Source organism: Schistocerca serialis, chromosome 9, assembly GCF_023864345.2.
Source record: "Schistocerca serialis cubense isolate TAMUIC-IGC-003099 chromosome 9, iqSchSeri2.2, whole genome shotgun sequence".
NCBI lineage: Eukaryota > Metazoa > Arthropoda > Insecta > Orthoptera > Acrididae > Schistocerca > Schistocerca serialis.
The window spans coordinates 146,244,449-146,271,198 of record NC_064646.1 but is presented as its reverse complement, the minus strand read 5'-3'; the positions used below and the strand labels follow the sequence as shown (position 1 = coordinate 146,271,198).

The 26,750-nt window shown below is 38.1% G+C and overlaps 1 protein-coding gene across 1 annotated transcript in view; it reads left to right on the top strand.

Annotated features, from left to right (window-relative positions):
• Positions 1-4,051: 4,051 nt before the first annotated feature.
• Positions 4,052-26,750, top strand: part of LOC126418443 (cap-specific mRNA (nucleoside-2'-O-)-methyltransferase 1) — a 273,835-nt gene continuing 251,136 nt past the window's right edge. The window contains exons 1-4 of the mRNA XM_050085206.1: positions 4,052-4,211; positions 4,295-4,552; positions 13,232-13,380; positions 25,104-25,259. Of these exons, the coding sequence (XP_049941163.1) occupies positions 4,181-4,211; positions 4,295-4,552; positions 13,232-13,380; positions 25,104-25,259 (594 nt within the window). The 5' untranslated portion in view covers positions 4,052-4,180. The remainder of the gene's footprint in view (positions 4,212-4,294; positions 4,553-13,231; positions 13,381-25,103; positions 25,260-26,750) is intronic.

Below are 26,750 nucleotides of genomic sequence, written 5' to 3'. Positions count from 1 at the left end.
GATGTAAACTATCCAGAGAAAGTCCATTAACAAAGTTTCAAGAACTGGAAACTCCAGGAATAGAGGCCTTAAATGGGGAATAAGGTTTCAAGGAAACAGGAACAGGGACAGATGCAGTTGCAGACAGCAATGATGAGATTTTATCTGAACTGTTCATGAGAATGAGACAGGAGAAAAAATTGAGGCGACGCAGATACCGAGTTTATATATAGATTTTGCTTATCAAAGGAGTGAGAAACTGGGACATATGACAGACAAGTGAGACTATTTCTCTGTTTCCGAAAATGATACTGTTTATTTGTAGTAGTATGCATGTGATTACAGTACTTCGTAAATTCTTTCCTATTACTTATGTAAATCAGACATATTAAAATGACGATTTGTGCCAAAATAGTCTTATTTATCTAGCTGTGTTACAACTCTTGCAAAAGTGGAAAGGACTGTTTCTTTTTATTTAGCAGCTTTAATAGACTTAAAGGAAATCGAAGAACCACAACACTTATGGGTACTGTTAGTATGAAGAGCTGTTTCAGTTTCAGACAAAAACATTGATTCTTCATACAGCAAAACGTGTTCCAATTTCTTTCAGTCACATTACCCTAATAGCAGAAAATATTGTTCCACTCTGTTTTCTATTAGGGATGACCTTGTTTGTTAATACCACAGCAGTGTTGGAATAACTTTTTCCTCTTAACGAAAATATTAGGACTACATGTTCATTTAGGCTTCAGAGCAACAACATTGTGTCTGTGTTTACTTTATCTAAGATTAAAACAGTAAGATTTACAGGAAAATTAGTTCTTAAAAAGAAATGGTGATGCCTCCTCAGCTACAGAACATAGCTGTTACGCTTCTCATTTATCAGTATTATCCGCATAAGCCCACCCATATTTATCATAAAATAATAGCTATATATGTATTTATAGGAGCAGAACAGGGATCCAGTTAATGAACTACATAATTGTAGCACGTGGAAGGAGTGCCTGGAATGCTATGTTTTTATCTTGACTTGAATACCAAGGGTTTTCAGTGTCCTCCTTCATTTCAGATTGTAGCTAACTGAAGGTAACTTAAATGCAAATATCTTATATTGAACTTCTGTGAAGTACCGCTTTTCTGAAGTTGACTGAGTGGGATCACGCAGTGGTTAGCACATTGGACTCACGTTAGGGAGGGCGACAGTTCAAACCTGCGCCCAGCCATCCTGTTTTAGGTTTCTGTTATTTCCCTCATTGTTTCAGATAAATGCCAGGATGGTTCCTGTGAAGAAACTTCCTTTACCATCCTTCCCTAATCTGATGGCACAGATGACTTCACTGTTTGGCCCCTCCCCTGAATCAGCCAATCGATCAATCTTAAATTGAGGGCTTATTACTACAGTTTAATGTAACAAAAAGTTTGATAGTATACTAATGTCCAGAGTTCACTTGGCTGAACCTATAGCAGAAAATAAGGTTCACTTTTATCTCCCATTGGGACAGCAATGTTGCATATTTTAGTCAATGCTTCAGAACCAAAAAATTATACACCACCTAGAATTTTTCCTATATACATATAAATTATTTGTGCTTACTCAAGCTAAATTTAACGCACTAAAATTAACAGAAAAGTCTACCTTTTTAAGAAAGCTACAGGATATGGCTGTTATGTTTCTTGGTTATTTGTATTTATCATATTGTTATCGTTATCTGTGTGTCATTAGAACATAGGTACTTGACATTCAGCTAATAGGGAATCTTTAGTTATTGAATCTACATAATAATAGCAGTGGAAGGAGTGGTTTTAAATTCGTGTTCGATAGTCAAACAAATTGTCTATGTCATTCTTCATTCTTTTTCTTTGTTTCAGAAATGTCTCTCTTCCACGAAAGAAGCAGCTACCACTGACACTCAAATATTTTGCCTCTGGTGATTTTTTTTTGTCCATTGGAGACTTCAATAGTATTGGCGAGGGGATAGCCAGCAGGATTATGAGGAGGATGTATATGATACTGGACAACATGCACAGAGAGAGTTTTGTTAATTATTTTAGTTCTCTCGTATAATTAAGTGAAAATAAAATAAACACATGTATGTGGAAAATATACTTTTATTCTGTAATCATTTGTTTAATTTGAATTTTCTGATTCTAATTTTGAACTTTATGATTTTTTTAACCAAGCAGTTATTGCTTCCTTCTCTGGTTCTTGTCATGCTACTTTAAAAACTACACTGCTAATTCTTTCACATTTGAGAAGATGTATTTTTATTCTGAAGGCAAAACCGATAGTTTTAAGCTGATATTACTGTAGGAAAGGAAGAACACAGTGAAGGAGTCACTCCTACAGTTACTTCTCCTTACTTCACAGATTATATAGAACTGCTAAAGATGTTTGCAAAAGCCAAAAATGTTGTATGAAATAGTTCCTCAGACATTTAGAATGAATACAATAAACCCTCCAACTTGGATAATGTCATAGGTAAATTTCTACCCCAGGATTATAAAAGAGATTACGGTTGTTTGTTGTAAATGTTGGCGTCTTATTCTTCGTATATATTCTCAACATAGTTGCCAACAATAACATCATAGAAACAAGATTTATATATGCCCAAGAATTGCAGCAGTTGATGCACCATGTTCAGTAACTCAGCAAAGGTACTTTCTGTAGAAATCCTTTCTGCTGTAATGAATTTATCATTTTGAGACATAAATGCAACAGCGAGCTAGCCAGTAACATCTCTCCATATTGTCAATCAAATCAATCTCAATTTTGTCTGTGTTGTCATTGTTGGAGACTCTCAAATGACCAACTATTTCAGAAAGCATACCGCACTTCACTGTTGCTTTTATGTTATGTCCCTACTTGGATTGTGGCGTCCTTCCCTTGACGATGTTATCAAATCATAAATTTCATTGAACATACCTTGGAACTTTCATTTCATGTATTTGGGGGAGGGGGGGAGGGGGGGCGGCACCGATCCGTAGCCTCTGCTATGTTTTCTAGTCATACTATTTACGTGTTTCCTTCTTGGGAAAAAAAGTCATATGCCTGTTGTAGCTGCCTGTCGATGTGAGAGATGTTGTTTATGAAAGGAAACTGTTGCACACTTTTTCCAATACTTTATTGGGAATCAAGAAAGATCTGTTACTGGTCAAACAACAAATACCTAAACCTTAAACTAATTTTAGGATAGATCGTTATATTGTTATACATGCAAGTACCCAACAAACTTAATTAAACATTGTTTAGCAGAGCGAGGTGGCGCAGTGGGTAGCGCACTGGACTCACATTTGGGAGGACGACGGTCCAATCCCACGTCCGGCCATCTTGTTTTAGGTTTTCTGTGATTTCCCTAAATCGATCCAGGCAAATTCCGGGATGGTTCCTGTGAAAGGGCACTGCCGACTTCCTTCCCCGTCCTTCCCTAATCCGATGAGACAGATGACCTCGCTGTTTTGTCTCTTCCCCCAAACAATCCAATCCAATAGTTTAATAACTCTTCTTATGTCATGACCACACATTCATTATTTCCAACAACACCATGCAAACTGCAGTTAGTTAAATGTTTTCATTGAATAAGATCGCAGAATTTTTCTTGTTTTCTAATACACTCTTGAACTCGTAGACAGTGTCTACCAGCTCCAAAATATCCTCAAACGAATGATTTTGCAGTCTGGAACGCTTATCACTCACGATGCACACGCTATTTCTGCCGACGATGTGTAAAGTAAATATGAAATGTACGCAAAAATACGAAATGTCCTGTTAAATTGTTGCAATCTTAACTGGACGCGAACTCCATTCCGGGGACAACTAACAGGAGAATGAAATGGTGTAGTACATCGTGCGCTCCAGGTTAAACGGTGGTTAGCATATTCCTCGATTAGCTGCCCTGATTTAAACCCTAATTGTACAATTGGCCCACACTTAGCTGTCACCTACTACCTACACAACCGGCTAAGAGAAAACAGACTCTTAGTATAGACTGGCGCCAGTGTTACAAGATGTGGAGACATGACATGACTGAGAGTCACAGATTACAGTCCTTTCTCACAACAATCATCGTTGATTCAAAGTGTTTATGTTGTCCATGTATCAGATGTTTTGAGTGTGGGAGTGCGGAGTGAAATGTGTGCGAATGATTCTGATTTACGAAGAATTTATGTTTAACATCTGTTGATCGTGACGAAAGTGCAGAACATGGATGCATTTCCGATCTCTACTTTGAGTGGTATTTGATACTTGAAACGTGGTGGTATCTAAAAGTGTGCCATAGAACTTTTCTTCTTGTTCATTGTATGTCTGTTGTTGCAGGTTCGAGTGACGACGACAGCTCAGATGAAGAACAGAATGATTCCCAGAAACGACGCCGTTCCACCGTTAGTACTGAGGGACGCAGTGTTGAATCTCAAGGCGCTCAAAGCTCAGACGATTCAGAGTCTCCGCTGAAGCGGCGTCGGTCAGATGATAGTGGCGGTTACGATAGCATACACCGAAGTTCCGATGAAGAATCACAGAAATTTAGGAAAAGACCCAGACTTAGTAGTGGTGGTCTGGGTTTTTCTTCTCAAGGTACGGCATAGTTCACATTATTATTATTCCTTGTGAAGTTCCCCATTTAGTAACCATATGACCGTTCCTACCAATTAAAATGTTAGTTTATGTCTCCATACATATTGTTGAATTTGCAAACGTTGGTAACGTTACTTTGAAACCAAATTTTGTTGATATTGTGGTCTTCAGTCCAGAGACTGGTTTGATGGAGCTCTCCATGCTACTCTATCCCGTGCAAACTACTTCATCTCCAAGTAACTACTGCAACCTTCATCCTTTTGAATCTGCTTAGTGTATTCATCTCTTGGTCTCCATCTACAATTTTTACCCTCCACGCTTCCCTCCAATACTAAATTAGTGATCCCTTGATACCTCAGAACGTGTCCTACCAATTGATCCCCTTGTTTAGTTAGGTTGTGCTACACATTCCGCTTCTCCCCAATTCTATTCAGTACCTCCTCATTAGCTATGTGATCTACCCATCTAATCTTCAGCAGTCTTTGTAGCACCACATTTCAAAATCTTGTATTCTCTTCTTGACTAAACTGTTCATTGTACATGTTTCACTCCCATACATGGCTACACTCCATACAAATACTTTCAGAAACAACTTCCTGACACTTAAATCAATACTCGATGTTAACAAATTCCTCTTCTTCAGAAAGGCTTTCTTGCCATTTCCAGTCTACATTTTATATCCTCTCTACCATCATCAGTTATTTTGCTCCTCAAACAGCAAAACGCATCTATTACTTTAAGTTTCTCATTTCCTAATCTATCTCTCTCAGCTTCACTTGATTTAATTTGACTACATTCCATTATCCTCATTTTGCTTTAGTTGATGTTCATCTTATATCCTCCTTTTGAGACACTGTCCCTTCTGTTCAACTGCTTTTCCAGGTCTTTTACTGTCTCTGACAGAATTACAATGTCAATGGCAAACCTTGAAGTTTTTATTTCTTGTCCATGGACTTTAATTCCTACTCCAAATTTTTCTTTTCTTTTTTTCCCTTCACTGCTTGCTTAATATACAGATCGAACAACATCAGGGATATTTTGCCATCCTGTCTTTCTCCCTTCTCAACAGCTGGTTCCCTTTCATGCCCCACGACTCTTATAACTGCCATCTGGGTTCTGTACAGGTTAGAAACAGCCTTTCGCTCCCTGCCAGCTTCAGAATTTGAAAGAGAGTATTCCAGTCAACATTGTCAAAAGCTTTCTCTAAGTCTGCAAATGCTAGAAATGTGGGTTTACTTTTCCTTAATCTGTTGTCTAAGATAAGTTGTAGGGTCAGTGTTGCCACGTGTGTTCCAGGCTGATCTTCCCCGAGGTCGGCTTCTTCTGCCAATTTTTCCATTCGTTGGTAAAGAATTCATGTTAGTATTTTGCAACTTATTAAACTGACAGTCGGCAATTTTCACACCTGTCAACATCTGCTTTCTTTGGGATTGGAATTATTATAGGACTATTCTTCTTGGAGTCTGAGTGTAATTCGCCTGCCTCCTACATCTTGCTCACCAGATAGAAGAGTTTTTTGTCATGGCTGGCTCTCCCACAGCTATTAGTAGTTCTAATGGAATGTTACATTATCATATCTCCCATTTCATCTCCATCTATGTCCTCTTCCAGTTCCATAATATTGTCCTCAGGTACATCGCCCTAGTATAGACATCTGTAGGCCTATACTCCTTCCACCTTTCTGCTTTCCCTTCTTTGCTTAGGACTGGTTTTCTCCTTTCATCAGTTAAATGCAATATCTCCTCTGTTACCCAAGGATTTCTATTAGCCCTCGTCTTTTTACCTACTTGATCCTCCATTGCCTTCACTATTCCACCTCTCAAAGCTACCTATTCTTCTTTTACTGCATTTCTTTCCCCTGTATTTGTCAGTCATTCCCTAATGCTCTCTCTGAAACACTCTACAGCCTCTCGTTCTTTCAGTTTATCCAAGTCCCATCTCCTTAAATTTGCAGTTTCTTCAGTTTTAATCTACAGTTCATAACCAATAAATTGTAGTCAGAGTTCACATCTGCCCCTGGAAATGTTTTACAATTTAAAACCTGGTTCCTAAATCTCCGTCTTACTATTATATAGGCCTAATCTATCTGAAATCTTCCAGTGTCTCCAGGCCTCTTCCACATATACAACCTTCTTTCATGATTCTACCAAGCATTAGCTGTGATTAAGTTATGCTCTACACAGGGGTCGACAGAAGCGTCCGATCCAATGTGTCGGCTTTGACCCGTGACGTAAGGGTGTTGTCGTGTGTGACGTCATGACGACGCGGAGTTTGGTTTGAGTGTGGCTGTCTCCAGTTCCGTTTTATCTTATTTTATTTACTTTTCTGATATGTTCGTTCTATCCTGTGAGATTTTTTTTTTTTTAAAAGACAAAAAACACTAATCAGCTACTGAAGCATCTTTATCTTCTTTGGGTTGCAGGGGTTACGACCCCTGGGGAGGTGGGTGGGTATTCATTCATGGCTGTCTTCACTTACACGTTGTAGCTACGCAAGGCGTCTAAATTTTTTTATATTTAGTTTGCCCCCCACCCAAAACACCCCATTTCCCGCGCTTGTCCCGTTAGTGTCATTAGGCTTCTTGTGGAAAGTGTGTGTGTTTGTTTTTGTTTCCGCCATATTCGTGACGTCATGGGTCAAAGCAGATGGGTGGGATCGGACGCTTCTGTATTTCCCTACACAAAATTCTATCTGGCGGCTTCCTCTTTCATTCCTTATCCCCAGTCCATATTCACCTATTGCTGGTCTTCTCTTCCTTTCCCTACTTTCAAATTCCAATACCCCATGACTATTATATTTTCATCTCCCTTAACTATCTGAATAATTTCTTTTGTCACATCATACATTAATTCAATTTCTTCCATCATCTGTGGAGCTAGTTGGCATATAAACTTGTACTACTGTGGTAGGCGTGGGCTTCGTGTCATATCTTGGCTGCAATAATGCTTTCACTAGGCCTATGCTGTTCGTAGTGGCTTATCTGTGTATCTATTTTTTTTTTAATTTTTTTTTATTCATTATTAAGCCTACTCCTGCATACCTCTGTATGATTTTGTAATTATAACCTTGTATTCACTTGGCCTGAAGTCTTGTTCCTCTTGCCACCAAACTTCACTAATTCCCACCATATCTAACTGTAACGTAGCTGTTTCCCTTTTAGATTTTCTGACCTACCTGCCAATTAAGGGATCTGACATTCCACATTCTGATCCGCAGAGCACCAGTCTTCTTTCTCCTGATAACGATGTCCTCCTGAGTAGTCCCTGCCCAGAGATTCGGGTGGGAGGACTATTTTACTTCTGTAGTATTTTACCCAAGTGGATGCCATCATTTAACCATACAGTAAAGCTGCATGCTCTCAGCTGTAGTTTTCCTTGCTTTCAGCTGTTCGTAGTGTCAGCAGACCAGGGCTGTTTTGTTTAATGTTACAAGGCCATCATCCAGACTGTTGCTGCTGCAACTACTGAAAAGGCTGCTGCTCCTCTTCAGGAACCACATATTTGTCTGGCCTCTCAAACAGATACCCCTCCGTTTTGGTTGCAACTACAGTATGGCTATCTGTATCGCTCAGGCACACAGGCCTTAACAAATTAGTTCAACAATACCCTGGAAGTCTCATCAGTAATATTAGTGTGAGAACAGGAGTAACTGGTTTGTAAATTATCAGTGTTTAATCCGTGAATGCCAATGTGTTTAAGGCATATTACTGAAAACCTTTTAAATACAGTCATCACATTTACCAAAATTAAACTTCTCATGTGATTTCATGCAGTCTACAGTATTTGTTTATCTTATTTCAGAAATCTAGTTATACAAATTCGCAGGCAGAAATATTATCCACTTGTCCAGATGCGAAAGAATAATGTAGTTGATCGCGTGTTTCATTTCTGTCAAGTTCCTCCATTCACAACTTGTATCTCTCATCTTCACTGTTTTTCTTCCGCTTTTTACTATCTCAATGCTCTTTGGTTTGGTTGTGTATGTAGTCTGAATTTCATCATCTCACTTTTTTAATGGGTTTCTCCTGTTCCTTTTTGTCTTTTATCCTCAACAACGTGGACTCTCATTTGGGAGGACAGTTCAAATCTGCATATGACCATTCTGATTTAGATTTTCTGTGATTTTCTTAAATCACTTCAGGCAAATACCAGTATGTTTCTTTTGAAAGGGCACAGTCGATTTCCTGCCCAGTCCTTGAACCAATCCAAGCTTGTACTCCATATCGAATGAACTCAGTGTTGACGAGACATCTTATCTAAATCGTCCTTCCTTCCTCAGTAAGCTATGTGACACAGTGGTAAGACACTGGACTCACATTCGAGGAGACAGCAGTTCAAATCCTCATCTGGCCATCCAGCTTCAGATTTTCTATGATTTCCCTAAACCACTATAGTCAAAGGTGGGGATGTCTCTATTTGAAAAGAACAATGCCAGTTTTCATCCTCATCCTTCCCTTGTTTGTGCTTGTTCATTGTTTACAGTCACTGTGTCATTCGCAAGATGTGAAATACTAATTTTCCTCTCCTTCCTTATCTTCTCACACTGTTCGTGACACCTATCTCTCCCTTCCCATTGCACTTGCTCATACTTCCCTTTAGATTTCTGTCCTCCACCCTAGGGAAATACTAAACCTGGCTGTATCACTCTTCTGTGTTAGGCAGCTTCCTAAATCACTTGCTTAAATCAGATGTGCATAAAATATATATCATAATAAGAAATAAAGGTAGCCTCATGTAGTCATATCTGTTGACTTCACCAAATCACAACCAAAGTGCCATCTTTTAACATAGACTTTGTCTACAGTACAGATCAATATATCACCACAACAAAAATTTCATATTCACGTTTGTTGACTTCACTAACACTTGACCAGACTGTCATCTCCCAACCTAATTGAGATGTTGGGATATTTTACCAGTTAATCTGCTGCCACAACTTCAGTTGAAAGGGGGGGCACACATGTTAACAGTCCACCAAGATCTGTCTGTGCCACATATCAAAGGCTTATCAAAGCACATGGGGCTCGGTCTAGGTGGACTTGTATTTACCTAACTGCTCGTGGGACTGAGATGGACCCATCAAAATCTTCTCCTCCCCCCAGCAGAATGGGAGGCCTCGTGTGATGAGCCCTCCCGATTCTGAAGTTCTTAAGAACACCAAGATATTTAGTAACAGAATGCCTACTGCAGGTGAGAATGTATTTTTGATAGTTAAAAGAAGCAAAGCACCTTTCAAAAAGTCTCCCCTTTTTACATTCAAAAGTGTTTAGAGGCCGTCACAGGGACATTAAAATCAGTTAAATGGTTACGCAGTGGGACACTGTTTGTTGAAACTACTTATTACCACCAGGCGGCGAACCTGCAGAAAGTGAAATGCCTTGGGAAATATGCCAAGGACAATGAGCTCCACACAATGTTGAATTGCAGCAAAGGTGTTGTGACATGCCAGGATCTGCTGGACATTCCCAAAGAAGAACAGAAAATTAAGTGGGCCAAGAAGGAATAGTTGATGGGCAGAATATCATGAAAAGGGTGGATAGTAATGCTGTCAAATCTGACTCATTCATACTGGTTTTTAGCAGCACAAAACTTCCAGAGCATGTTAAGACAGGTTTCCTTCGCCTAAGCTTGAGACCTTATGTACCAAACCCAGTGTGCTGTTTCAAATGCCAGTGCTTTGTGCATATTACTTTTAGGGGTATGGGAGAAGCCACTTGTGGCAAATGTGGTAAGGCAGCCTATGAAGGAGTCATGTTTTCATCAGCTTTGCAGTGTGTAAATTGCTCTCGGGATCACCCTGTTTGGAGTTAAGACTGCAGCATATATCTTGAAGAACCGAAGATACGAGATCTTAAGACTCACCCACATGGCGAGACCAGAAAGACTGATAAAGCCATGCTGCCCGCAATGTTTGCTATCTTCTTTGCTTTGGTTCTCAAACACCCAGGGCAGAAAGCCGATGCTGCTGCAGAAACGGAGGTCATTGGTGTCATCACTATCTCCTGAGTTTGTCACTGCACTTGTGCCGCAGCAGTTTCAATGCCTGTACCTCCCCCACTTTCAGTGAATTGTTGTATAAATTTGAGCTTCCAGTGTCGTCATTTCATGTTGGACGAATGATATGTTGCTTGGCTTCTCAGAATTTGAACTGAAAATTTTTCCCAATGCGGGTTCGGTGTCATCATGGTGCTTCGTGCCGACAAAATGAAAGCATGACAAAATACCCAGCCTTTTGCAGAATATTTCTTATCTCATCTATTAACCTTATCTGGTTAAGGTTCCATATTGAGTGCCAGTACACAGTAAATTTATTTATTTATTCATCCAGGGATCATCTTACAATGATGTAGGATTTGTCATTATTAGACAATGAAAATAAATAACTCAATAACAAATATACATACACACAGAATATATAAGCATGCTTTTGTGAACATAGAACAAGAGGTCGGCTGTGACCTTCATAATGAAACCATCATGGCATTTGCATGAAATGTTGTAGGAGAACCTGACTCAGGATTGCCAGACAGAGAAAACTCTATCTTCCTGAATATTAGGTCAACATCTCAACAACTGCACTACATTATTTGGTAGGGCCCCATTGTATAATGTTGCTAGGTATATATAAAATTCTCTCCAGGTACTTAATATTATAAACATAGTTTTGCTCTTCATCGCTGCACACACCTAGGACATCTGCTTGTGGCTTCTGAACCATGGACATGCTGTTGTGTCCCTTGCACTAATTGCAGTCTGTTCTGGAAACTGTCTCCAGACCTGTAAATGTGTCACTATGCCCCATTACATGTCTTCATGCCCATCTTCAATCCAAATTGAAAAACTGATTCAGCATCCCCCCATGATGTACTAGATATTGAACTCACGAGAATGACAGGACATTACTGTCATGCACTATATATCATGGTACATGATTTTCTTGTAAAAGCATTGTAAAGGGACAAGGTGTTTTAGTTACCTCGTTTAATTATGAAGCACTCCTCTGAGTCCTCTCAATAATCATTAATTGTGTAGTATGCTTTACTTATGAAGAATGTTGCTGTAGCTGCCATTTTAAACAAAAAGTATTTTACTTATATTTTTCGTCTCCTTCTGCAATTTATTACACAATTTTATTCCCTGATAGAAAATGGTGTTTTGAGATTTTTCTCCGTGGTAAATGTGGGTTCAGACTGGTTATTGTTTCTGATTATGTATAGAACTGTTAGTTAAATGCGCAATATTATTTTCCAATATTATGAAAAGGATGGATTGCTGCTTACCGCATAGCGGAGATGCAGATAGGCACAACAAAAGGACTGTCAAACGAGTAAGCTTTTGGCCAGAAAGGCCTTCATCGCTATTAGACAACATAAGCATACTCTCACGCAAATGCAACTCACAAGCACATGATCACAGTCTCTGGCTGTGAGGTCACACTGCGAGCAGCAGTGTATCATGGGAGAAGCAGTCTAGCTGGTGTGGCTGGGACTCAGCATCTCTGCTATATAGTGAGTAGCAATCGATACTTTTCACAATATTGTCATCCCATCCTGAATTTTCCATTGTTTAATAATGTTTACCCTGATATTCACAAGAGATCGGTCAATATACTCACTAGCTGCAGTAAGGATACCCAGTTTTACAAACAGTACTTTACAATAAGTGCAATCAGTACTTCTAGTTATTATTCTTATAGCCCTTTTCTGCAATTTAAAAATTGTATCCCTGTTTTGTGCCTTTGAGTGCCACAGAAGATTCCTACAGCTAAGAAGTGAGTATATGCAGTAGTGGTAGTAGTAGTAGTAGTAGTAGTAGTAGTAGGAGAAGTTATCACAAGAAAATGAAGGCTCTGTAAGTTGCACCCTTTTTCTACTGAATCTCAAACAGGTATCCACCTTTCGTACTTTTAGTTTTATATGATTATTCCACTTACAATTGTCACCCTTTCTGGTGATTGATCACCTATGCTGCAATGAAACAAAATGTGCTTCCATCTATTGAAGTACAATATATTACATTTGTTAATATTAACTGATCAGTTGCCAGTACCTGCACGGCGTGTTATCCTCTGCGGGTCATCATAGTTTCATTACAGTTTTCTGACATTGCAACTTCTCTGTATACTACAGAGGGACTCACGCAATCTAAAAATACCTACCATTTAAATCCAATAAAGCATTCATGGAGTAGACCTGAAGCAACATTCACATATGATTTCTGCCTCATTAGGGATGACAGACAGAGTTATATGTGCCAGGAATTCTTCCATTCACCCATTTGGACCTTGTTCACTAGATGACAGCATGGAAATATTTTCCAGGAGTCAAAGAACATAATATCAACTTGAGTGCTACTTTATTCTGCCTCACATATCTGGTTGAACAAAGTTCACAGTTCTCATTTCAATGATGCATTCAAATTCATTGTTAATTCCTACAGAGGAAATTTTCTGTTGAAAAGTTTATATTATGTGAGCATTATTGTCATAAAGGGAAAAAAAACCACAAGCTTTAGTTTCTGGACTGTTATTACTGGAATTACTTTTTATTTTTTAACTCACTTATATTGATTTCATTGTTTTAATTTTTTGTGTGATATTAACTGTCTATTTTAAGCAGTTGTAAAGTAAGCGTTTATGATACCCGTGAGCATCAATACTGTATTAAGAAAAGTGTTTCAGGTCTGTCTGATAATGAGTATTCAGATCAGAGCCCAACAGCAGATCGACTGCAGTATCAGTTTGGAGGTGAAGACAGAAGTGTTGCATCAAAAATTGTTAAGGAGGCAAAACCAGCAGCGTTCATGGACAGCAAGATTAAGAAAATGATGGTGTGTATTATTTTTGCATTGAAATGTATGCATGAGAGGGGTGGGGGATTTTTCTTTTTTTTTAACTACTTGATGTTTGGTAAATATATTTTGTAGGCATATTTAATACCATGTAACTGCAAACAGCTTCCAAAATCTACTGTTTCTCATCATCAAAAAAGTAAGTGATAATCAGTATTATGATTTTAAGCTCTATTGGATCAATTTGTGTGTGCTGTATAAACATGTTTGTCTTGATATTCCCCAGTGCCTATAAGTTATGGGAATAGTTTTTGCTGTCTTTATCACAAATAAGTGAGGAAGAGGTGTGTTACAGTTCTGTATTCCTGTGCATTATGTCCATTGTGTTGTATAAATTTCCGTTTCATATCTGTTACCCAGCTAAATGGGTCTAAAGAAGGCTATGTTAAGACTTGATGACATGGTGCATCCTAATTTTTTCTCAACTAGCATTTACCTCCCAATTCAAATAGACAAATTTGTGATGCTTATGTCATCTCCAATGAGTGAAAATAAATATTGGATGGCATATGCACATTGTATATGTAGGTTCTATTGTGTTCCTCATTTTTTGTGTGTGCAGTATACAAAAGAGGCAGCTATTTCAGATTCTGTACTAATAATTCATTTTGATAGATCTCTGGTTTTCTCAGTGTGATTGATTAATGGTGTGATTTCGGATTTTTAGCCAAGTTTTTTTTTTTTAACAACATTTTGACAATTGGTCCAGTCATCATCTTCAGTGCTTTAACTCTAGTCATTCTGGACCATACAGTCCAGTTGGAGCCCAAGCAACAAGGGTACATACAACACAGCTCATGGCGCTTGCAGCAAATGACTATGTTGTTCAAAATATTGTGCATAAAAATGGAATTGGCAACTCAGATTAATTCCCAAAAGTGCATGTTAATTTGTTTTTTCAATGGTTTAGTGACTGCAATAGACAGAAATGAAAATGAATGTTGACCAAATTTGAGGCAAGAGGAAAATGTTAACTTAATAGCTACAGGAATTCAACGTCTGTGGTTTAGCTGATACTTGCAGATTAAAGAAATTTGATTCAAACTTTAACTTACAAAATTTTAAAATTAATTAGGAGAAAGGGATGGATAGATAACATAAACTGTAGGATGCACAGGTACTGGGGAGAGTGAAAAATCACTCAAAATCCTGCATGAGGATAAATATAAATTGTAGAAGAATATACGGAGCTGACAATTCACTAACAGCTGAGATTCAAACTCCACAGTAGTGCTGACAATAAAGTGCATCAAATTGCCGAGTGATCACAGGATACTAATAGATATGCTAACATTAATATTATAGAAATTGCACCTTTGCTATCAATGGCTTTTTGTTCAAATTTTTTTTGGACTCTGTGCCTGTCCTAATTCAGGATTCCAAGTAGCATTTTGTTCTCTCCAATACTATTTCATCTTACTGTTTCCTCCAATTTCAGTATTTTCCTTCTTCTGACAAAAGAAGTCTTAAGAGTTAACATTATAATGTTTTTTCTTTATTGCTCATTTAGCTGTAGTGCAGTTGTTCATGTTCAGTTAGCTGGCAAAGAAAAACCTGTGGTTTCAATGGTACCTTAATCGAGGCCATGATCAACAACCTACCCTATCCCCATAGTCTACGTGTTGCATCCTCTTAAAGGCTTTTACATATGCTGTGTTATATATTTTGGCCTGTTGATTATCTTTGTGTTGTCTTGACAAATTCCATATCATCGTGAGATGTTCCTTGGATTAATAGAGATAAATCTATACTAATAATAAATCTATAAGATTGCCATGTCTGTCTGTGTTTACTTGGAACACACTTCTCCAAAACTGCTAGATGAATTTTCATTGGATTTGAGCTTAGCATGGAGCACTATATAAGCTTTATTTCATCAAAATCAGATCAGAGGAAGAAAGATATCATAATTGAAAATTTTATCCATGCTGATATTATAAATACGAAAGTAACTCCGTTTGTTATGTTTTCGTGACTGATCCGATAAACTGATTTTGATGAAATTTGGTATGAAGGTTGCTTGACCCTGAGGCAGAACATTGTCTGGTTTAGAAAGTGTATAGTAAAGATACTTATTGATTTGAAGAATATTATGCAAATTGGGAAACAATATTTACTCTTGGAAAAAGCTATTTACTCTTCAACTTTTGATCTTTATCATATGTGTGGGAATGTTTTTATAGTTGGATATAATTATTTGATGAGATTCAAAGTAATGTACACAAGACTTACATGATCTTCATTGTGTGTAATCTGTACTTCCACATTACTTGTAGCATAATGTGCATGTTTTATAATGTATAGCTATGTCAGTAGCACGTTGCATAGATGCACACTACTGCCCGTGCCCTTCTGTACATACCGCTCAGCAGAAACACCGCCTATGTTGACACACCGTGCATTGGGACAGCTTTGGAGGGGGAGAGCAGGGTGCATATTACAAGCTATGCTTACCCAAACGGGCAGAATGTAAAGGCAGCTGATATTGCACATACAGTAGCTTACTTACAATCACTTATCATAACAAAACCAGCTTGAAAGAAGTTCTTATAGCAATGCATAAGCATAAAATAATTAATAAATGTCTTCAATAGCTAGGGACAGGAAAATGTGGTGTAAACAAAAACGTGAAATTGGTAATTTTTAGTGACATAACCTGAAGTAGTTGTTTATTAAAAAAGGCATTAAATTTAGCATTTTACCCCTTCCCATGCGAAAATTTTGCATATTTAAAGGCAACAGCTTTTTAAAATTAGTAACTTTTACTGATTGTTGAAATTTGATTTTAACTTTACTTCTCAATGCTGAGAACTGCATGTAATCTTAAAATGACACTTCATTTTCCACATAAAGATCTATAGTTCTATGTATATCTGACTTCAAACAAAAACCCCCTACTTACAGCAAACTGCATTCCAGAAGTTTTAGTCGCTGACGTGATGTTTCTGGACACTTTTGCACAACCTGTCATACAAAAGATGATGTTCTTTTGAGAGGTAATTGATGTGGTGGATCAATTAACTACAATTTTCACAGTAAGCAAATATAAATATAAAAAACACCAAATATGGTGCTGCACTTTAGCAAATAAGTAAATTATTATGGTGTCTAGTATCTTTCAGCCTAACCTACTACTATGCAACTGATTACGTTGCACCACGAACTTCGCTCACAAAATAGTAACAGTAATATTTTATTAACATTGAAATAAACATTCTCAGTGTCATATTTTACCAGCAGATACGTATATGCGTGATGTCATGTGTCCTTTGCTCTGATTGGCTGTTAGACTCAGACCAAGTGGATGTGACACTGACTTACAAATGTTTGTGAAGCTAAAGTGCTGTATTTGGTTATTTTCATATTTATACTTGTATATGGGTGGTACTTATACTTGTATGTGGGTGGCAACCACACGGGCCCTTAGCTAAGTCTTGCATTGCTTCCACTTACTTGTGTTAGACTTCTGCTTTCTTCTTTCCTGTCGGCCTCTCTTGGTCAATTCTTGTTGCTTCGACCCCGACGGCATTAGGTTGCGAGGCCCGAGGGTATCTTTCATTTTCTTTTTTAACACATGGCTATTAACCGAATGGCTGCCGGTATGAGACCAACCTTACCAAGTGCCAATGGCCAGTAAGGGGCGGATGAGCAGGTAAGGAAGGGACACCCCCTTGTCCCAGGGATGAGAAATTGTCCCAAAAGGTGGAGGAACCATTAACATGGTCAGTTACAGGAGGTTGCAGAAGGCAATGGGAAACCACTGCAGTAATGATCCCATATAGGATTTCCAAACAGAAATTTGGCTACATCCAATTCAAAATTTTCCGGAGCTTCAATTCCCCCATTTGGATTTCTGTGAGCGAATGTCTTGGGCAAGGCAGTAAGGAGTGAAGGAATAAAGGAACTTATGAGAATTTGAACATGGAACTTCAGAACCATATTAAAAACTGGGAAACTAGAAGAGGTTAAGATGCTGATGGAAAAGTCACAGATGGACATATTAGGAGTCTGTGAAACTAGATGGGACAGTAACGGTGATTTTATCTCAGGATTTCAGGATCATTCACAATGGTAGTGCTCGAACAGGAAGAAATGGTGTCGCTATAATTTTCAGAGGAAAATGGAAGAACAACGTGTTTCAAATAAAATCTAGCCACTCATACCCTGGATATGATATAAACAGTGACCACATTCTAGTGATAGCAGAATATAGTAGCAGATTTAAGAAATATAAAAGAACTAACCAACACAGATGGTTTGTAGAAAAACTTAAGGAAAAGCAAGTAGCTGCGGACATGAAAGAATTGACCGATAACCTGGTAGGTAATAGGAAAGAATGGGAAGGATTCAAAGAGACACTAGAAGTAACTGCTAAAGAACTAGTAAGATTAAGGAAACTAGAACCGAGGAAACCATGGATGACCAAGGAAATGCTAGACCGTATTGAAGAACGAAACAGGCTGAGGAAAAAAGATTTCGATAAGTACAAAAGAGTAAAAAATGCAATTACACAGAAATGTAGATTTGAAAAAGAAAAGCGGATGCACGACAAACATAAGGAAATTCAAAAAGATCTAAGTGGAGATCAAATTGATAGAGCCTACTTTAAAATTAAATCAATGCAGATAAAGCCAAGAACAAAAACAAATATGGTCAAGAATAAAAACGGCGACCTACTTTTCGAATTAGAGGGTGTATGAGAAAGATGGAAAGAGTATATTGAGGAACTATATGAAGGAGAAGATATTGCTAATGAGGGGGAAATTCTGGAAGAAGAGAGCAGTGTGGATATCAACATGATAGGGCCACCTATATCTAAAGAGGAATTCAACAGTGCCTTGAATGTTCTAAGTAATAGCAAAGTGACAGGCGCAGATAATATCTCAGCAGAAATACTGAGGGGAAATTGGAGAATCAACAAAAGAGTACTTATGTAAACTTATTAAAGAGTACTATGAAGATGGAAAAGAACCACCTACAGATTTGCTTAACAGCAAAACAGTAATGTTAAACATAATAAAAAATCGAATAAAAGAGAAAATTCAGGCAAACCTAGGAGAAGACCAATTTGGTTTCAGATCCGGAAAAGGAACTAGAGGCAATACTAGCTCTGAGGATGGTATTAGAAAGACGAATTGGAGTTAATGGGAAAACCTACTCAACCTTTATAGATTTACAAAAAGCATTTGACATGGTTAATTGGAAATTGTTATTCCGAACAATGAAGGAAATAATTCTTGATTGGAGGGACAGAAGATTAATCTGGAATCTATATAAAAGGCAGGAAGCAGACATAGAAATGAATGGTGTGAAGAAGAAAGCAAAAATAAGGAGGGAGTAAGACAAGGATGCCCATTATCACCATATTTCTTCAAATTATTTGTTGAAAAAAAACAGGGGAAAATTGAAAAGAATAACCAAAGGAATTAAAATTAATGGGGAACGAATACACTGTATCCGTTATGCAGATGATATAGTAGTACTTGCTGACTCAGTAAAGGAAATGGAGTTTATGTTGCTAAAATTTGCTAAAATCCTAAGAGAATTTAATCTAAAAATAAATAAGAAGAAAACAAAAACTATGGTAATAGGGAAGACAAAAGAAAATGATAAAGTTAATATTAAACTAGAAGATGATGCTCTAGAGCAGGTTGAGAACTTCTGTTATTTGGGGAGAACAATCACTGACGACAATAAATGTATCACAGATATAAAGAGAAGAATAGCCTTGGCAAAGCAAGCTTTCCAAAATAAAAGGAATTTACTAACAGGCAATCATATAAGCCTAGAAAGTAGGAAAAAGTTTGCCAAAACTTTTGTCTGGAGTGTCTGAACATACGGATGTGAAGCGTGGACTCTGGGAAAGGCTGAGAAAAAGAAACTGGAAGCAGTGGAAATGTGGATATGGAGAAGAATGACGAAAACAAGCTGGGTAGGTAGAAAAAGTAATGAACAGGTCTTAAGAGAAGTGAATGAGAACAGAACGCTGCTAAATTATATAGGAAGAAGAAAATCACAAATGGTAGGGCACATAATGAGACACAACCAGTTCCTAAAGAATGTATTTGAAGGAAAAGTTTTAGGAAAAAAACCAAGAGGCAGGCCAAGAGCAATGTATTTTAATAACATCAAAGATGATGTGGGGATAAAATCGTATGAAGAATTGGAGGATGACAATGGAGAGAGGGACGAGGCTAAATCAACAAGGCATAGCCTTCAGTTTATGATGATGATGACTTGTATTCTGCAAACACATGTGGTTTAAATGATGCACTGCATTGAAGATGTATCCAAACCATGTTGTTTTTGGTATGATTTGTTACACAAAAGTATTGAGACATCTGTTCTGTTGAAAAGTGCTTCATTATTGCTGGAAAATTATGTTTTGGACAAGTCAGCAAGCTTTTGAAAACTATGAAAGGGCAAATACTTCAGGAAGAGGTGAAGGAAACACTGAAATACACTGGGTTGCACCTTCAAATTAGATTAACAACTCTTGTGGCCACAGCTTCATGTAAGTCAGAGTCCACAGCCCTAGATTCTTCTTTAAACCATGGGATGATAATGAACTATTATTACTATGGTCAAGTCTGTGGAAAAACAACCGGGTAGCAGGATATGTGGAAATTGTCAGATGTCTGACGATGTGTCTTCTATGTTCAAATAACTGCAGTTTAACATTGACAAATAAGTGGCATAATATCTCGGAAGAGAGTGCTTTCTTTTGAAAAACTTTGTGTTGTATAGTTGCAGAGTTTTTTTGATTGATTATGTTAAATTTAAACAATTTCTTTTTCTAAAAAAAGTAATGTAAATAAATGTTATCTTTGATGTCAGTATGTATAATGTACTTATATGAACTATGTAGGAAAAAATAGATTGCTACTTACTATAAGGATAACACACTAAATTGCAGACAGGGACAATTAAGACACTTACACCTAACATTTTGACCACAGCCTTCATTGGAAAAAAAGAAACACGCACCATTCCTCCACACAAACAAATACACCCCATGCACACATGACCGTCAACTCCAGCAGCTCAGGGCCAGAATGCAACTATCACGTAGGATGCTAGCAGCAATCTGGAGGGGGTGAGGAAGGGAAAGGGGAAGGGCTATCAGTTTATGGATGAAGGAAGAGAGGAGCGCTGTCCGGCAGAGTGTGCAGGGACTAGACTGGCAACAGGTGTCATGTCAGGAGGCTGTGGGGCAGGGAGGTGGGGAAAGCTGAGCAAGAAAGGAGAGGAGTGGGGATATATGGACTGGTGTGTTGGCAGAGAGCAGCAAATGAATAACATAGAAGATGGAAATGGAGAGGAGGTGATGGGGCCGAGGGAGTGGAAACTGTTGGCTAGAGGGTGTGGGGACAGTTTGTTGCCACAGGTCAAGGCTGGAATGATTGCAGGAGCGGAGAATGTGGTGTAAGGATAACTACCATCTGTACAGTTCAGAAAAGCTGGTGGTGAAGAGGAGGGTCCAGATGGCTAGGGTAGAAAAGCGGCCATTGAAATCGAGGATGTCATGTTCAGCTGAATGTTGTGTGATGGTCTACTTTGTTCATGGCCATAGTTTGGCCATTCTGATGGAATGCTGGTTGGTAGTCTTTTTTTCTTTTCTTTTTTTGTCATGTGTCCTCATGGACCCTGTGACGAATTCCTCTCCTGTGCCAATCTCTTCATCTCGTAGTAACGCCGGCAACGTGCGTCCTCTATCATTTGCTGGATGTACTCAATAATTATTGCCATCTCCAAGTCCCTCTAGTACCATGGAAGTCATCTTAACAGATGTTCTATCATCATGTCACTTCTCCTTGTCAGTGTTTTCCACATATTTCTTTCCTCTCCGATTCTGCATATAACCTCCTCATTCCTTACCTTATCAGTCCACCTAATTTTCAACATTCGTTTGTAGCACCACATCTCAAGTGCTTCAATTCTCTTCTGTTACAGTTCCCCCATGGTTCATGTTTCACTATCACATAACACTGGGCTCCAAATGTACATTCTCAGAAATTTTGTCCTCAAATTAAGGCCTATGTTTGATACTAGTAGATGTCTCTTGGCCAAGAATGCTATTTTTGCCAGTGCTATTCTACTTTTGATGTCCTCCTTTGCTCTGTCTGTCATTGGTTATTTTGCTGCCTAGATAGTAGAATTCCTTAACTTCATCCACTTTGTAAGCATCAGACATGATGTTAAGTTTCTCGCTGTTCTCATTTCTGCTAGTTCTCATTACCTTTGTGTTCCTTCAATTTACTCTCAGTCCATATTCTGTACTCATTAGACTGCTCATTTGGTTCAGCCAATCTTGTAATTATTCTTCACTTTCATCAAGAATAGCAATGTCATCAGCAAATCGTGTAATTGATATCCTTTCCCTTGAATTTTAATTCAGTTTTGCGTCATTGATTCCTCAGTGTGCAGATTAAACACTAGGGATGAAAGGCTACATCCTTGTCCAGAACCTTTTTAATATGAGAATTCATTTTTGGTTGTCGACTGTTGTTATTCCCTCTTGGCTCATGTAGATATTGTATATTACCCGTCTCTCCCTATACAAACTAGTCAGCTCATGCAGTCTTATGAATTGTGTGGATGATATTTTTCCAAAAATCGGCTGGTATATATCACTGGACACATACATTCTACACACCAAAGTAAATAGTTGTTTTGTTGTCACTTTCCCCAATGACTAGAAATTCTGATGGAATGTTATCTATCCTTCTGACTTATCTGCTCTTAAGCTCTCCAAAGCTCTCTTTAATTCTGATTCTAATACTGGATCCCCTATCTCCTCTAAATGGACTCCTGTTTCTTTTTCTATCACATCGGACAAATCTTCTCCCTCATAGAGACCTTCACTGTACTCTTTCCACCTATCTGCTTTCTCCTCTGCATTTAACAGTGGAATTCCTGTTGTACCTTTGATGTTACCACCCTTCCTTTTAATTTCACTGAAGTGTGCTTTCACTGTCCTATATGCTGAGTCAGTCTTTTTTGATTTCTTCACATTTTTCATGTTGCCATTTCATCTTAACTGCCCTGCACTTCCTGTTTATTTCATTCCTCAGCTACTTGTATTTCTGTAATCATAAATTTCCCAGAATATTTTTGTACTTCCTTCTTTTGTCAATCAGCTGAAGTATTTCTTCTGGTACTAATGGTTTCTTTGCAGTTACCTTCTTTTTACCTATGTTTTTCTCTCCAACTTCGGTGACTACCATTTTTAGAGACGCCCATTCCTCTTCAACTGTAATGTCTACTGACCTATTCTTTATTGCTGTTTCTGTAGCCTTTGCGGACTTCAAGCCTATCTCGTCATTACTTCGTGCTTCCATATCCCACTTTCCTGTGTATTGATTCTACCTGACTAATCTCTTAAACTTCAGTCTACTCTTCATCACTACTACATTGTGATCTGAGCCTATATCTGCTCCTGAGTAAGCCTTACAATCCAGTATCCGATTTCAGAATCTCTCTCTGACCACGATGTAATATAACTGAAATCTTTGCATATCACCCAGTCTATTCCAAGTATACCTTCTTCTCTTGTGATTCTTGAACAGAGTATTCGCTATTACTAGCTGAAATTTATTACACAACTCAGTCAGTCTTTCTCCTCTCTCATTCCTTGTCCCAAGCCCATAATCTCATGTAACCTTCCCTTCTACACAACTGCATTCCAGTCTCTCATGTCTAGTAGATTTTCATCTCTCCTTTACATACTCTATTACACCTTCAGTACTCTCATATACTTTCTCTATATCCCCATCTTCAGCTGGCGATGTTGGCATGTATTCCTGAACTATCTTTGTCATTGTTGATTTGCTGTCGATTCTGATACAAACTACCCTATCATTGAACTGTTCACAGTAACACACTCTTTGCCCTACATTCCTGTTCAAAACGAATCCTGCTCATGTTATACCATTTTCTGCTGTTGTTGAAATTACCTTATATTCATCTGACCAGAAATCCCTGTCTTCTTTCCATTTCACCTCCCTGACTCCTACTGTATCGAGATTGAGCCTTTGCATCTCCCTTTTCAAATCTTCCATCTTCCCTCACATTCAAGCTTCTGACATTCCATACCCTGATGGTAGAACATTATCCTTTTGTTGTTTATTCAGTCTTTTTCTCATGGTAGTCATGCCAGTATAAAAAGATACGAAAAGGAAACTTGCTACTCACCATATAGTGGAGATGCTGAGTCGCAGATAGGCACATTAAAACGACTGTCAGAAATCAACAAAGAATAGACACACACACACACACACACACACACACACACACACACACACACACACACACACAAAAATGCAACTCTCACACATGACTGCAGTCTCAGGCAACTGAAGCCACACTGACTGACTGTGGTTTCAGTTGCCTGACACTGCAGTTTTTGTGTGTGTGTGTGTGTGTGTGTGTGTGTGTGTGTGTGTGTGTATGTGTTTTTGTATTGTTGATTTGTGACAGTTTATGTAGTGCCTCTCTGCGACTCAGCATCTCCTCTATATGATGAGTAGCAACTTTCTTTTTCTTAATATTGTTACATTCCATCCTGAATTTTCCATTGTTCAATGTGAAAAGCTGTGCAATGATTGCAGCAGAGCTGGTAAATGGCAAGGCTGTTTTCACAAGTGGTCCGGCCAATGATGGGGTAGGATAAACCTGTGACGGGACTGGAATAGGAAGTTCTGGGTGGGTGGATTGGTCAGGTCTTGTAATTGGGCCTTCCACAGGGATACAATCCTTGTAGCAAGGAGTTCGGATTGGGAGTGGCATAGGGATGTACTAGGATGTTGTGGAGGTTGAGTGGGCAACGGAACACCACTTTAGGAGGGGTGCGAAGTTTCTCGGCGTTTAGTAAGAGTAATGAGTAGTGTAAATCCAAGAACATCATGTTGAAACCTATTCAAAGAATTGGGCATATTAACCACAGCTTCTCAGTATATTTATTCCTTAATGAAGTTTGTTGTAAGTAATACATCTCTTTTTCCAACTAACTGCTTAGTACATAGTATCAATACTAGGGAAAAGAACAACATACATAAAGATTTAAAATCACTTACTCTTGCCCAAAAAGGAGTCCAGTATTCAGCAACGCATATTTTTAATAAGTTACCAGCAACCATTAAGAGTTTAGTTTCAGACAAGGCTCAGTTTAAACATAATTTAAAAGAATTTTTGTTGGCCAACACCTTCTATTCCCTCCATGAGTTTCTCAACAAGTGCAGTAGACCATTTTAATGAAAATTTACTATACTTTAATTTTTGACAATACTTGGATGTAATAGCCAAGAAACTAGCAAATGTCTGAATGATGGATTTAATGAAAGCAGATGTAAGTATTAAACCTGTAAATATTAGACATTTAAATTTAATTCATGTAAATAATTTTACTGTTTATTGACTGAGGATCATTAAAATTAATGAAACTCAAGTTTTTCTAATTACATTTTTCTAATGTGTTTATCTGACATGTTCCACACCCAGGAGGATTCCCTCTTTTATGGGTCTATGGAATGATTAATTAATCTAATCTAATCTAACCTAATCATATGGCTAGTAGCCACTACCCCTTGCTCTGAGAATCCATTAATTCTGGGTTTATGGATCTGCTAGATGTACTTACTTAAAAATATTGTGTGTGATTCACTGTGAGAGTATCATGTATAGTCAGATATTTTGTTGTACAGGAATCAATGGGCTACAAGGCTGGCTTGGGCCTGGGAAAACATGAGCAGGGTCGTGTTGACCCAGTGGAAATGTCACGTCAGCGAGGTCGCAGAGGCTTAGGTCTGCGTATTGAGGGTCTTGAAGCTGCTACACTTGAATGGGATAGTTCCCTTGAGGTAAGATTCTGCTTTTAAATTTTCAACTAAATATGCATTTTATTTCTGTATTTAACACAGTTTATAGCAACATAAAAAGTATTTTATGTTAATGGTATTCATATTGCAGACTGAAATTAGTCATACTGTGTAACTGTAAGTGTTGCTATCTTCCTTCTCCAAATTCAGTTAACACAAGGTTTGTGTGCCCTATTGGTGAACATGTGTGATGTTGTTGTTGTTGTTGTTGTGGTCTTCAGTCCTGAGACTGGTTTGATGCAGCTCTCCATGTGTGATAGGACAATGAAATGTCAATGTGAGTGATTTGTATTAGAATTATCACTCAACTGTCAGAAACATACCAGATAATGGAAACTTTGCTTGTGGAATCATGAGTTTTTCTTCAAAATTGACAGTAGGGAACTGATAACTGACAGATTGTGCCACTACCAATAACTGTTCATATGTATTTAGATATATTTTAAAATTATGAGTGTCCATTTGACAAGCTATGTTTCATTATTCCTCCATTACATATGATTTCATTACTTATTTTTTTCTGGCCACCAGATATTTATTATGCACTAGAGACACCTTCTGTATAGCAGTGAAAGCTGATATGTAGATAAAAAGATAACACAGTTATGTGTTATCTTTTTATCTACGTATCAGCTTTCACTGCTATACAGAAGGACAGTCTTCACCATTTTAGTGTTGCATGTGATGTTCCTGTTCCTGTTTCTGCATATTGGATACAGTTGTATGAAGGCAGCATTTGCCTTAAAAAAAAAAGGTGACATGTTCCACATCCACGAGGATCTCCTCAACACGGATCTATGGAACAAAAACTAACCTAATCTAATCTAATCTAATCTTTATGCGGTTTTTCAGATCTCCTCCAGCTCCACGATCTTCTGTCACCACACTACTCAGATACAGGAATGACTTGACAATCTCCACTTGTTGCTCCTCTACAAGCAGCGGCACTTCCACATTTCCAGAATTTATCATCATTTCTTTTGTTTTACCTAGGCTATGTTTATCTTGAGCCCAGCAACCTCTGCTTCTTTTTTTTTTCCAGTGAGTTTAATTTAGCTTTCACATCTGTCAGCCTTTCAGCTAATAAAACAATTTCGTCCCCAAAATCCAAATCCTTCATATGTTCCTGGATCCACCCATTGGATTCCTTGTGTCCTGCCCACTGTAACTCTTCTCATAACTGAGTTAGGGACAAGTAGGAAGAGTGTTGGTGATAAAATACAATCATGCCAGCCTCTGGCTGTTACCTCTGTTGGATCTGTGAGATTTCCGTTGTGAAACAAGCATCATTTGTAGCCATCATACAGGTTACTGATGATGATTAGAATCTTCTGTGGTATACTGTACTTTCACAACAGTTGCCATAGTATTTGATGTTTCACAGAATCAAAGGCCTTTTCAAAACCAATGAATACTAGATATTTGGTTGCCTGGAATTCTTTGCTTTGGTCTAATATGATCCTAAGAGTATTA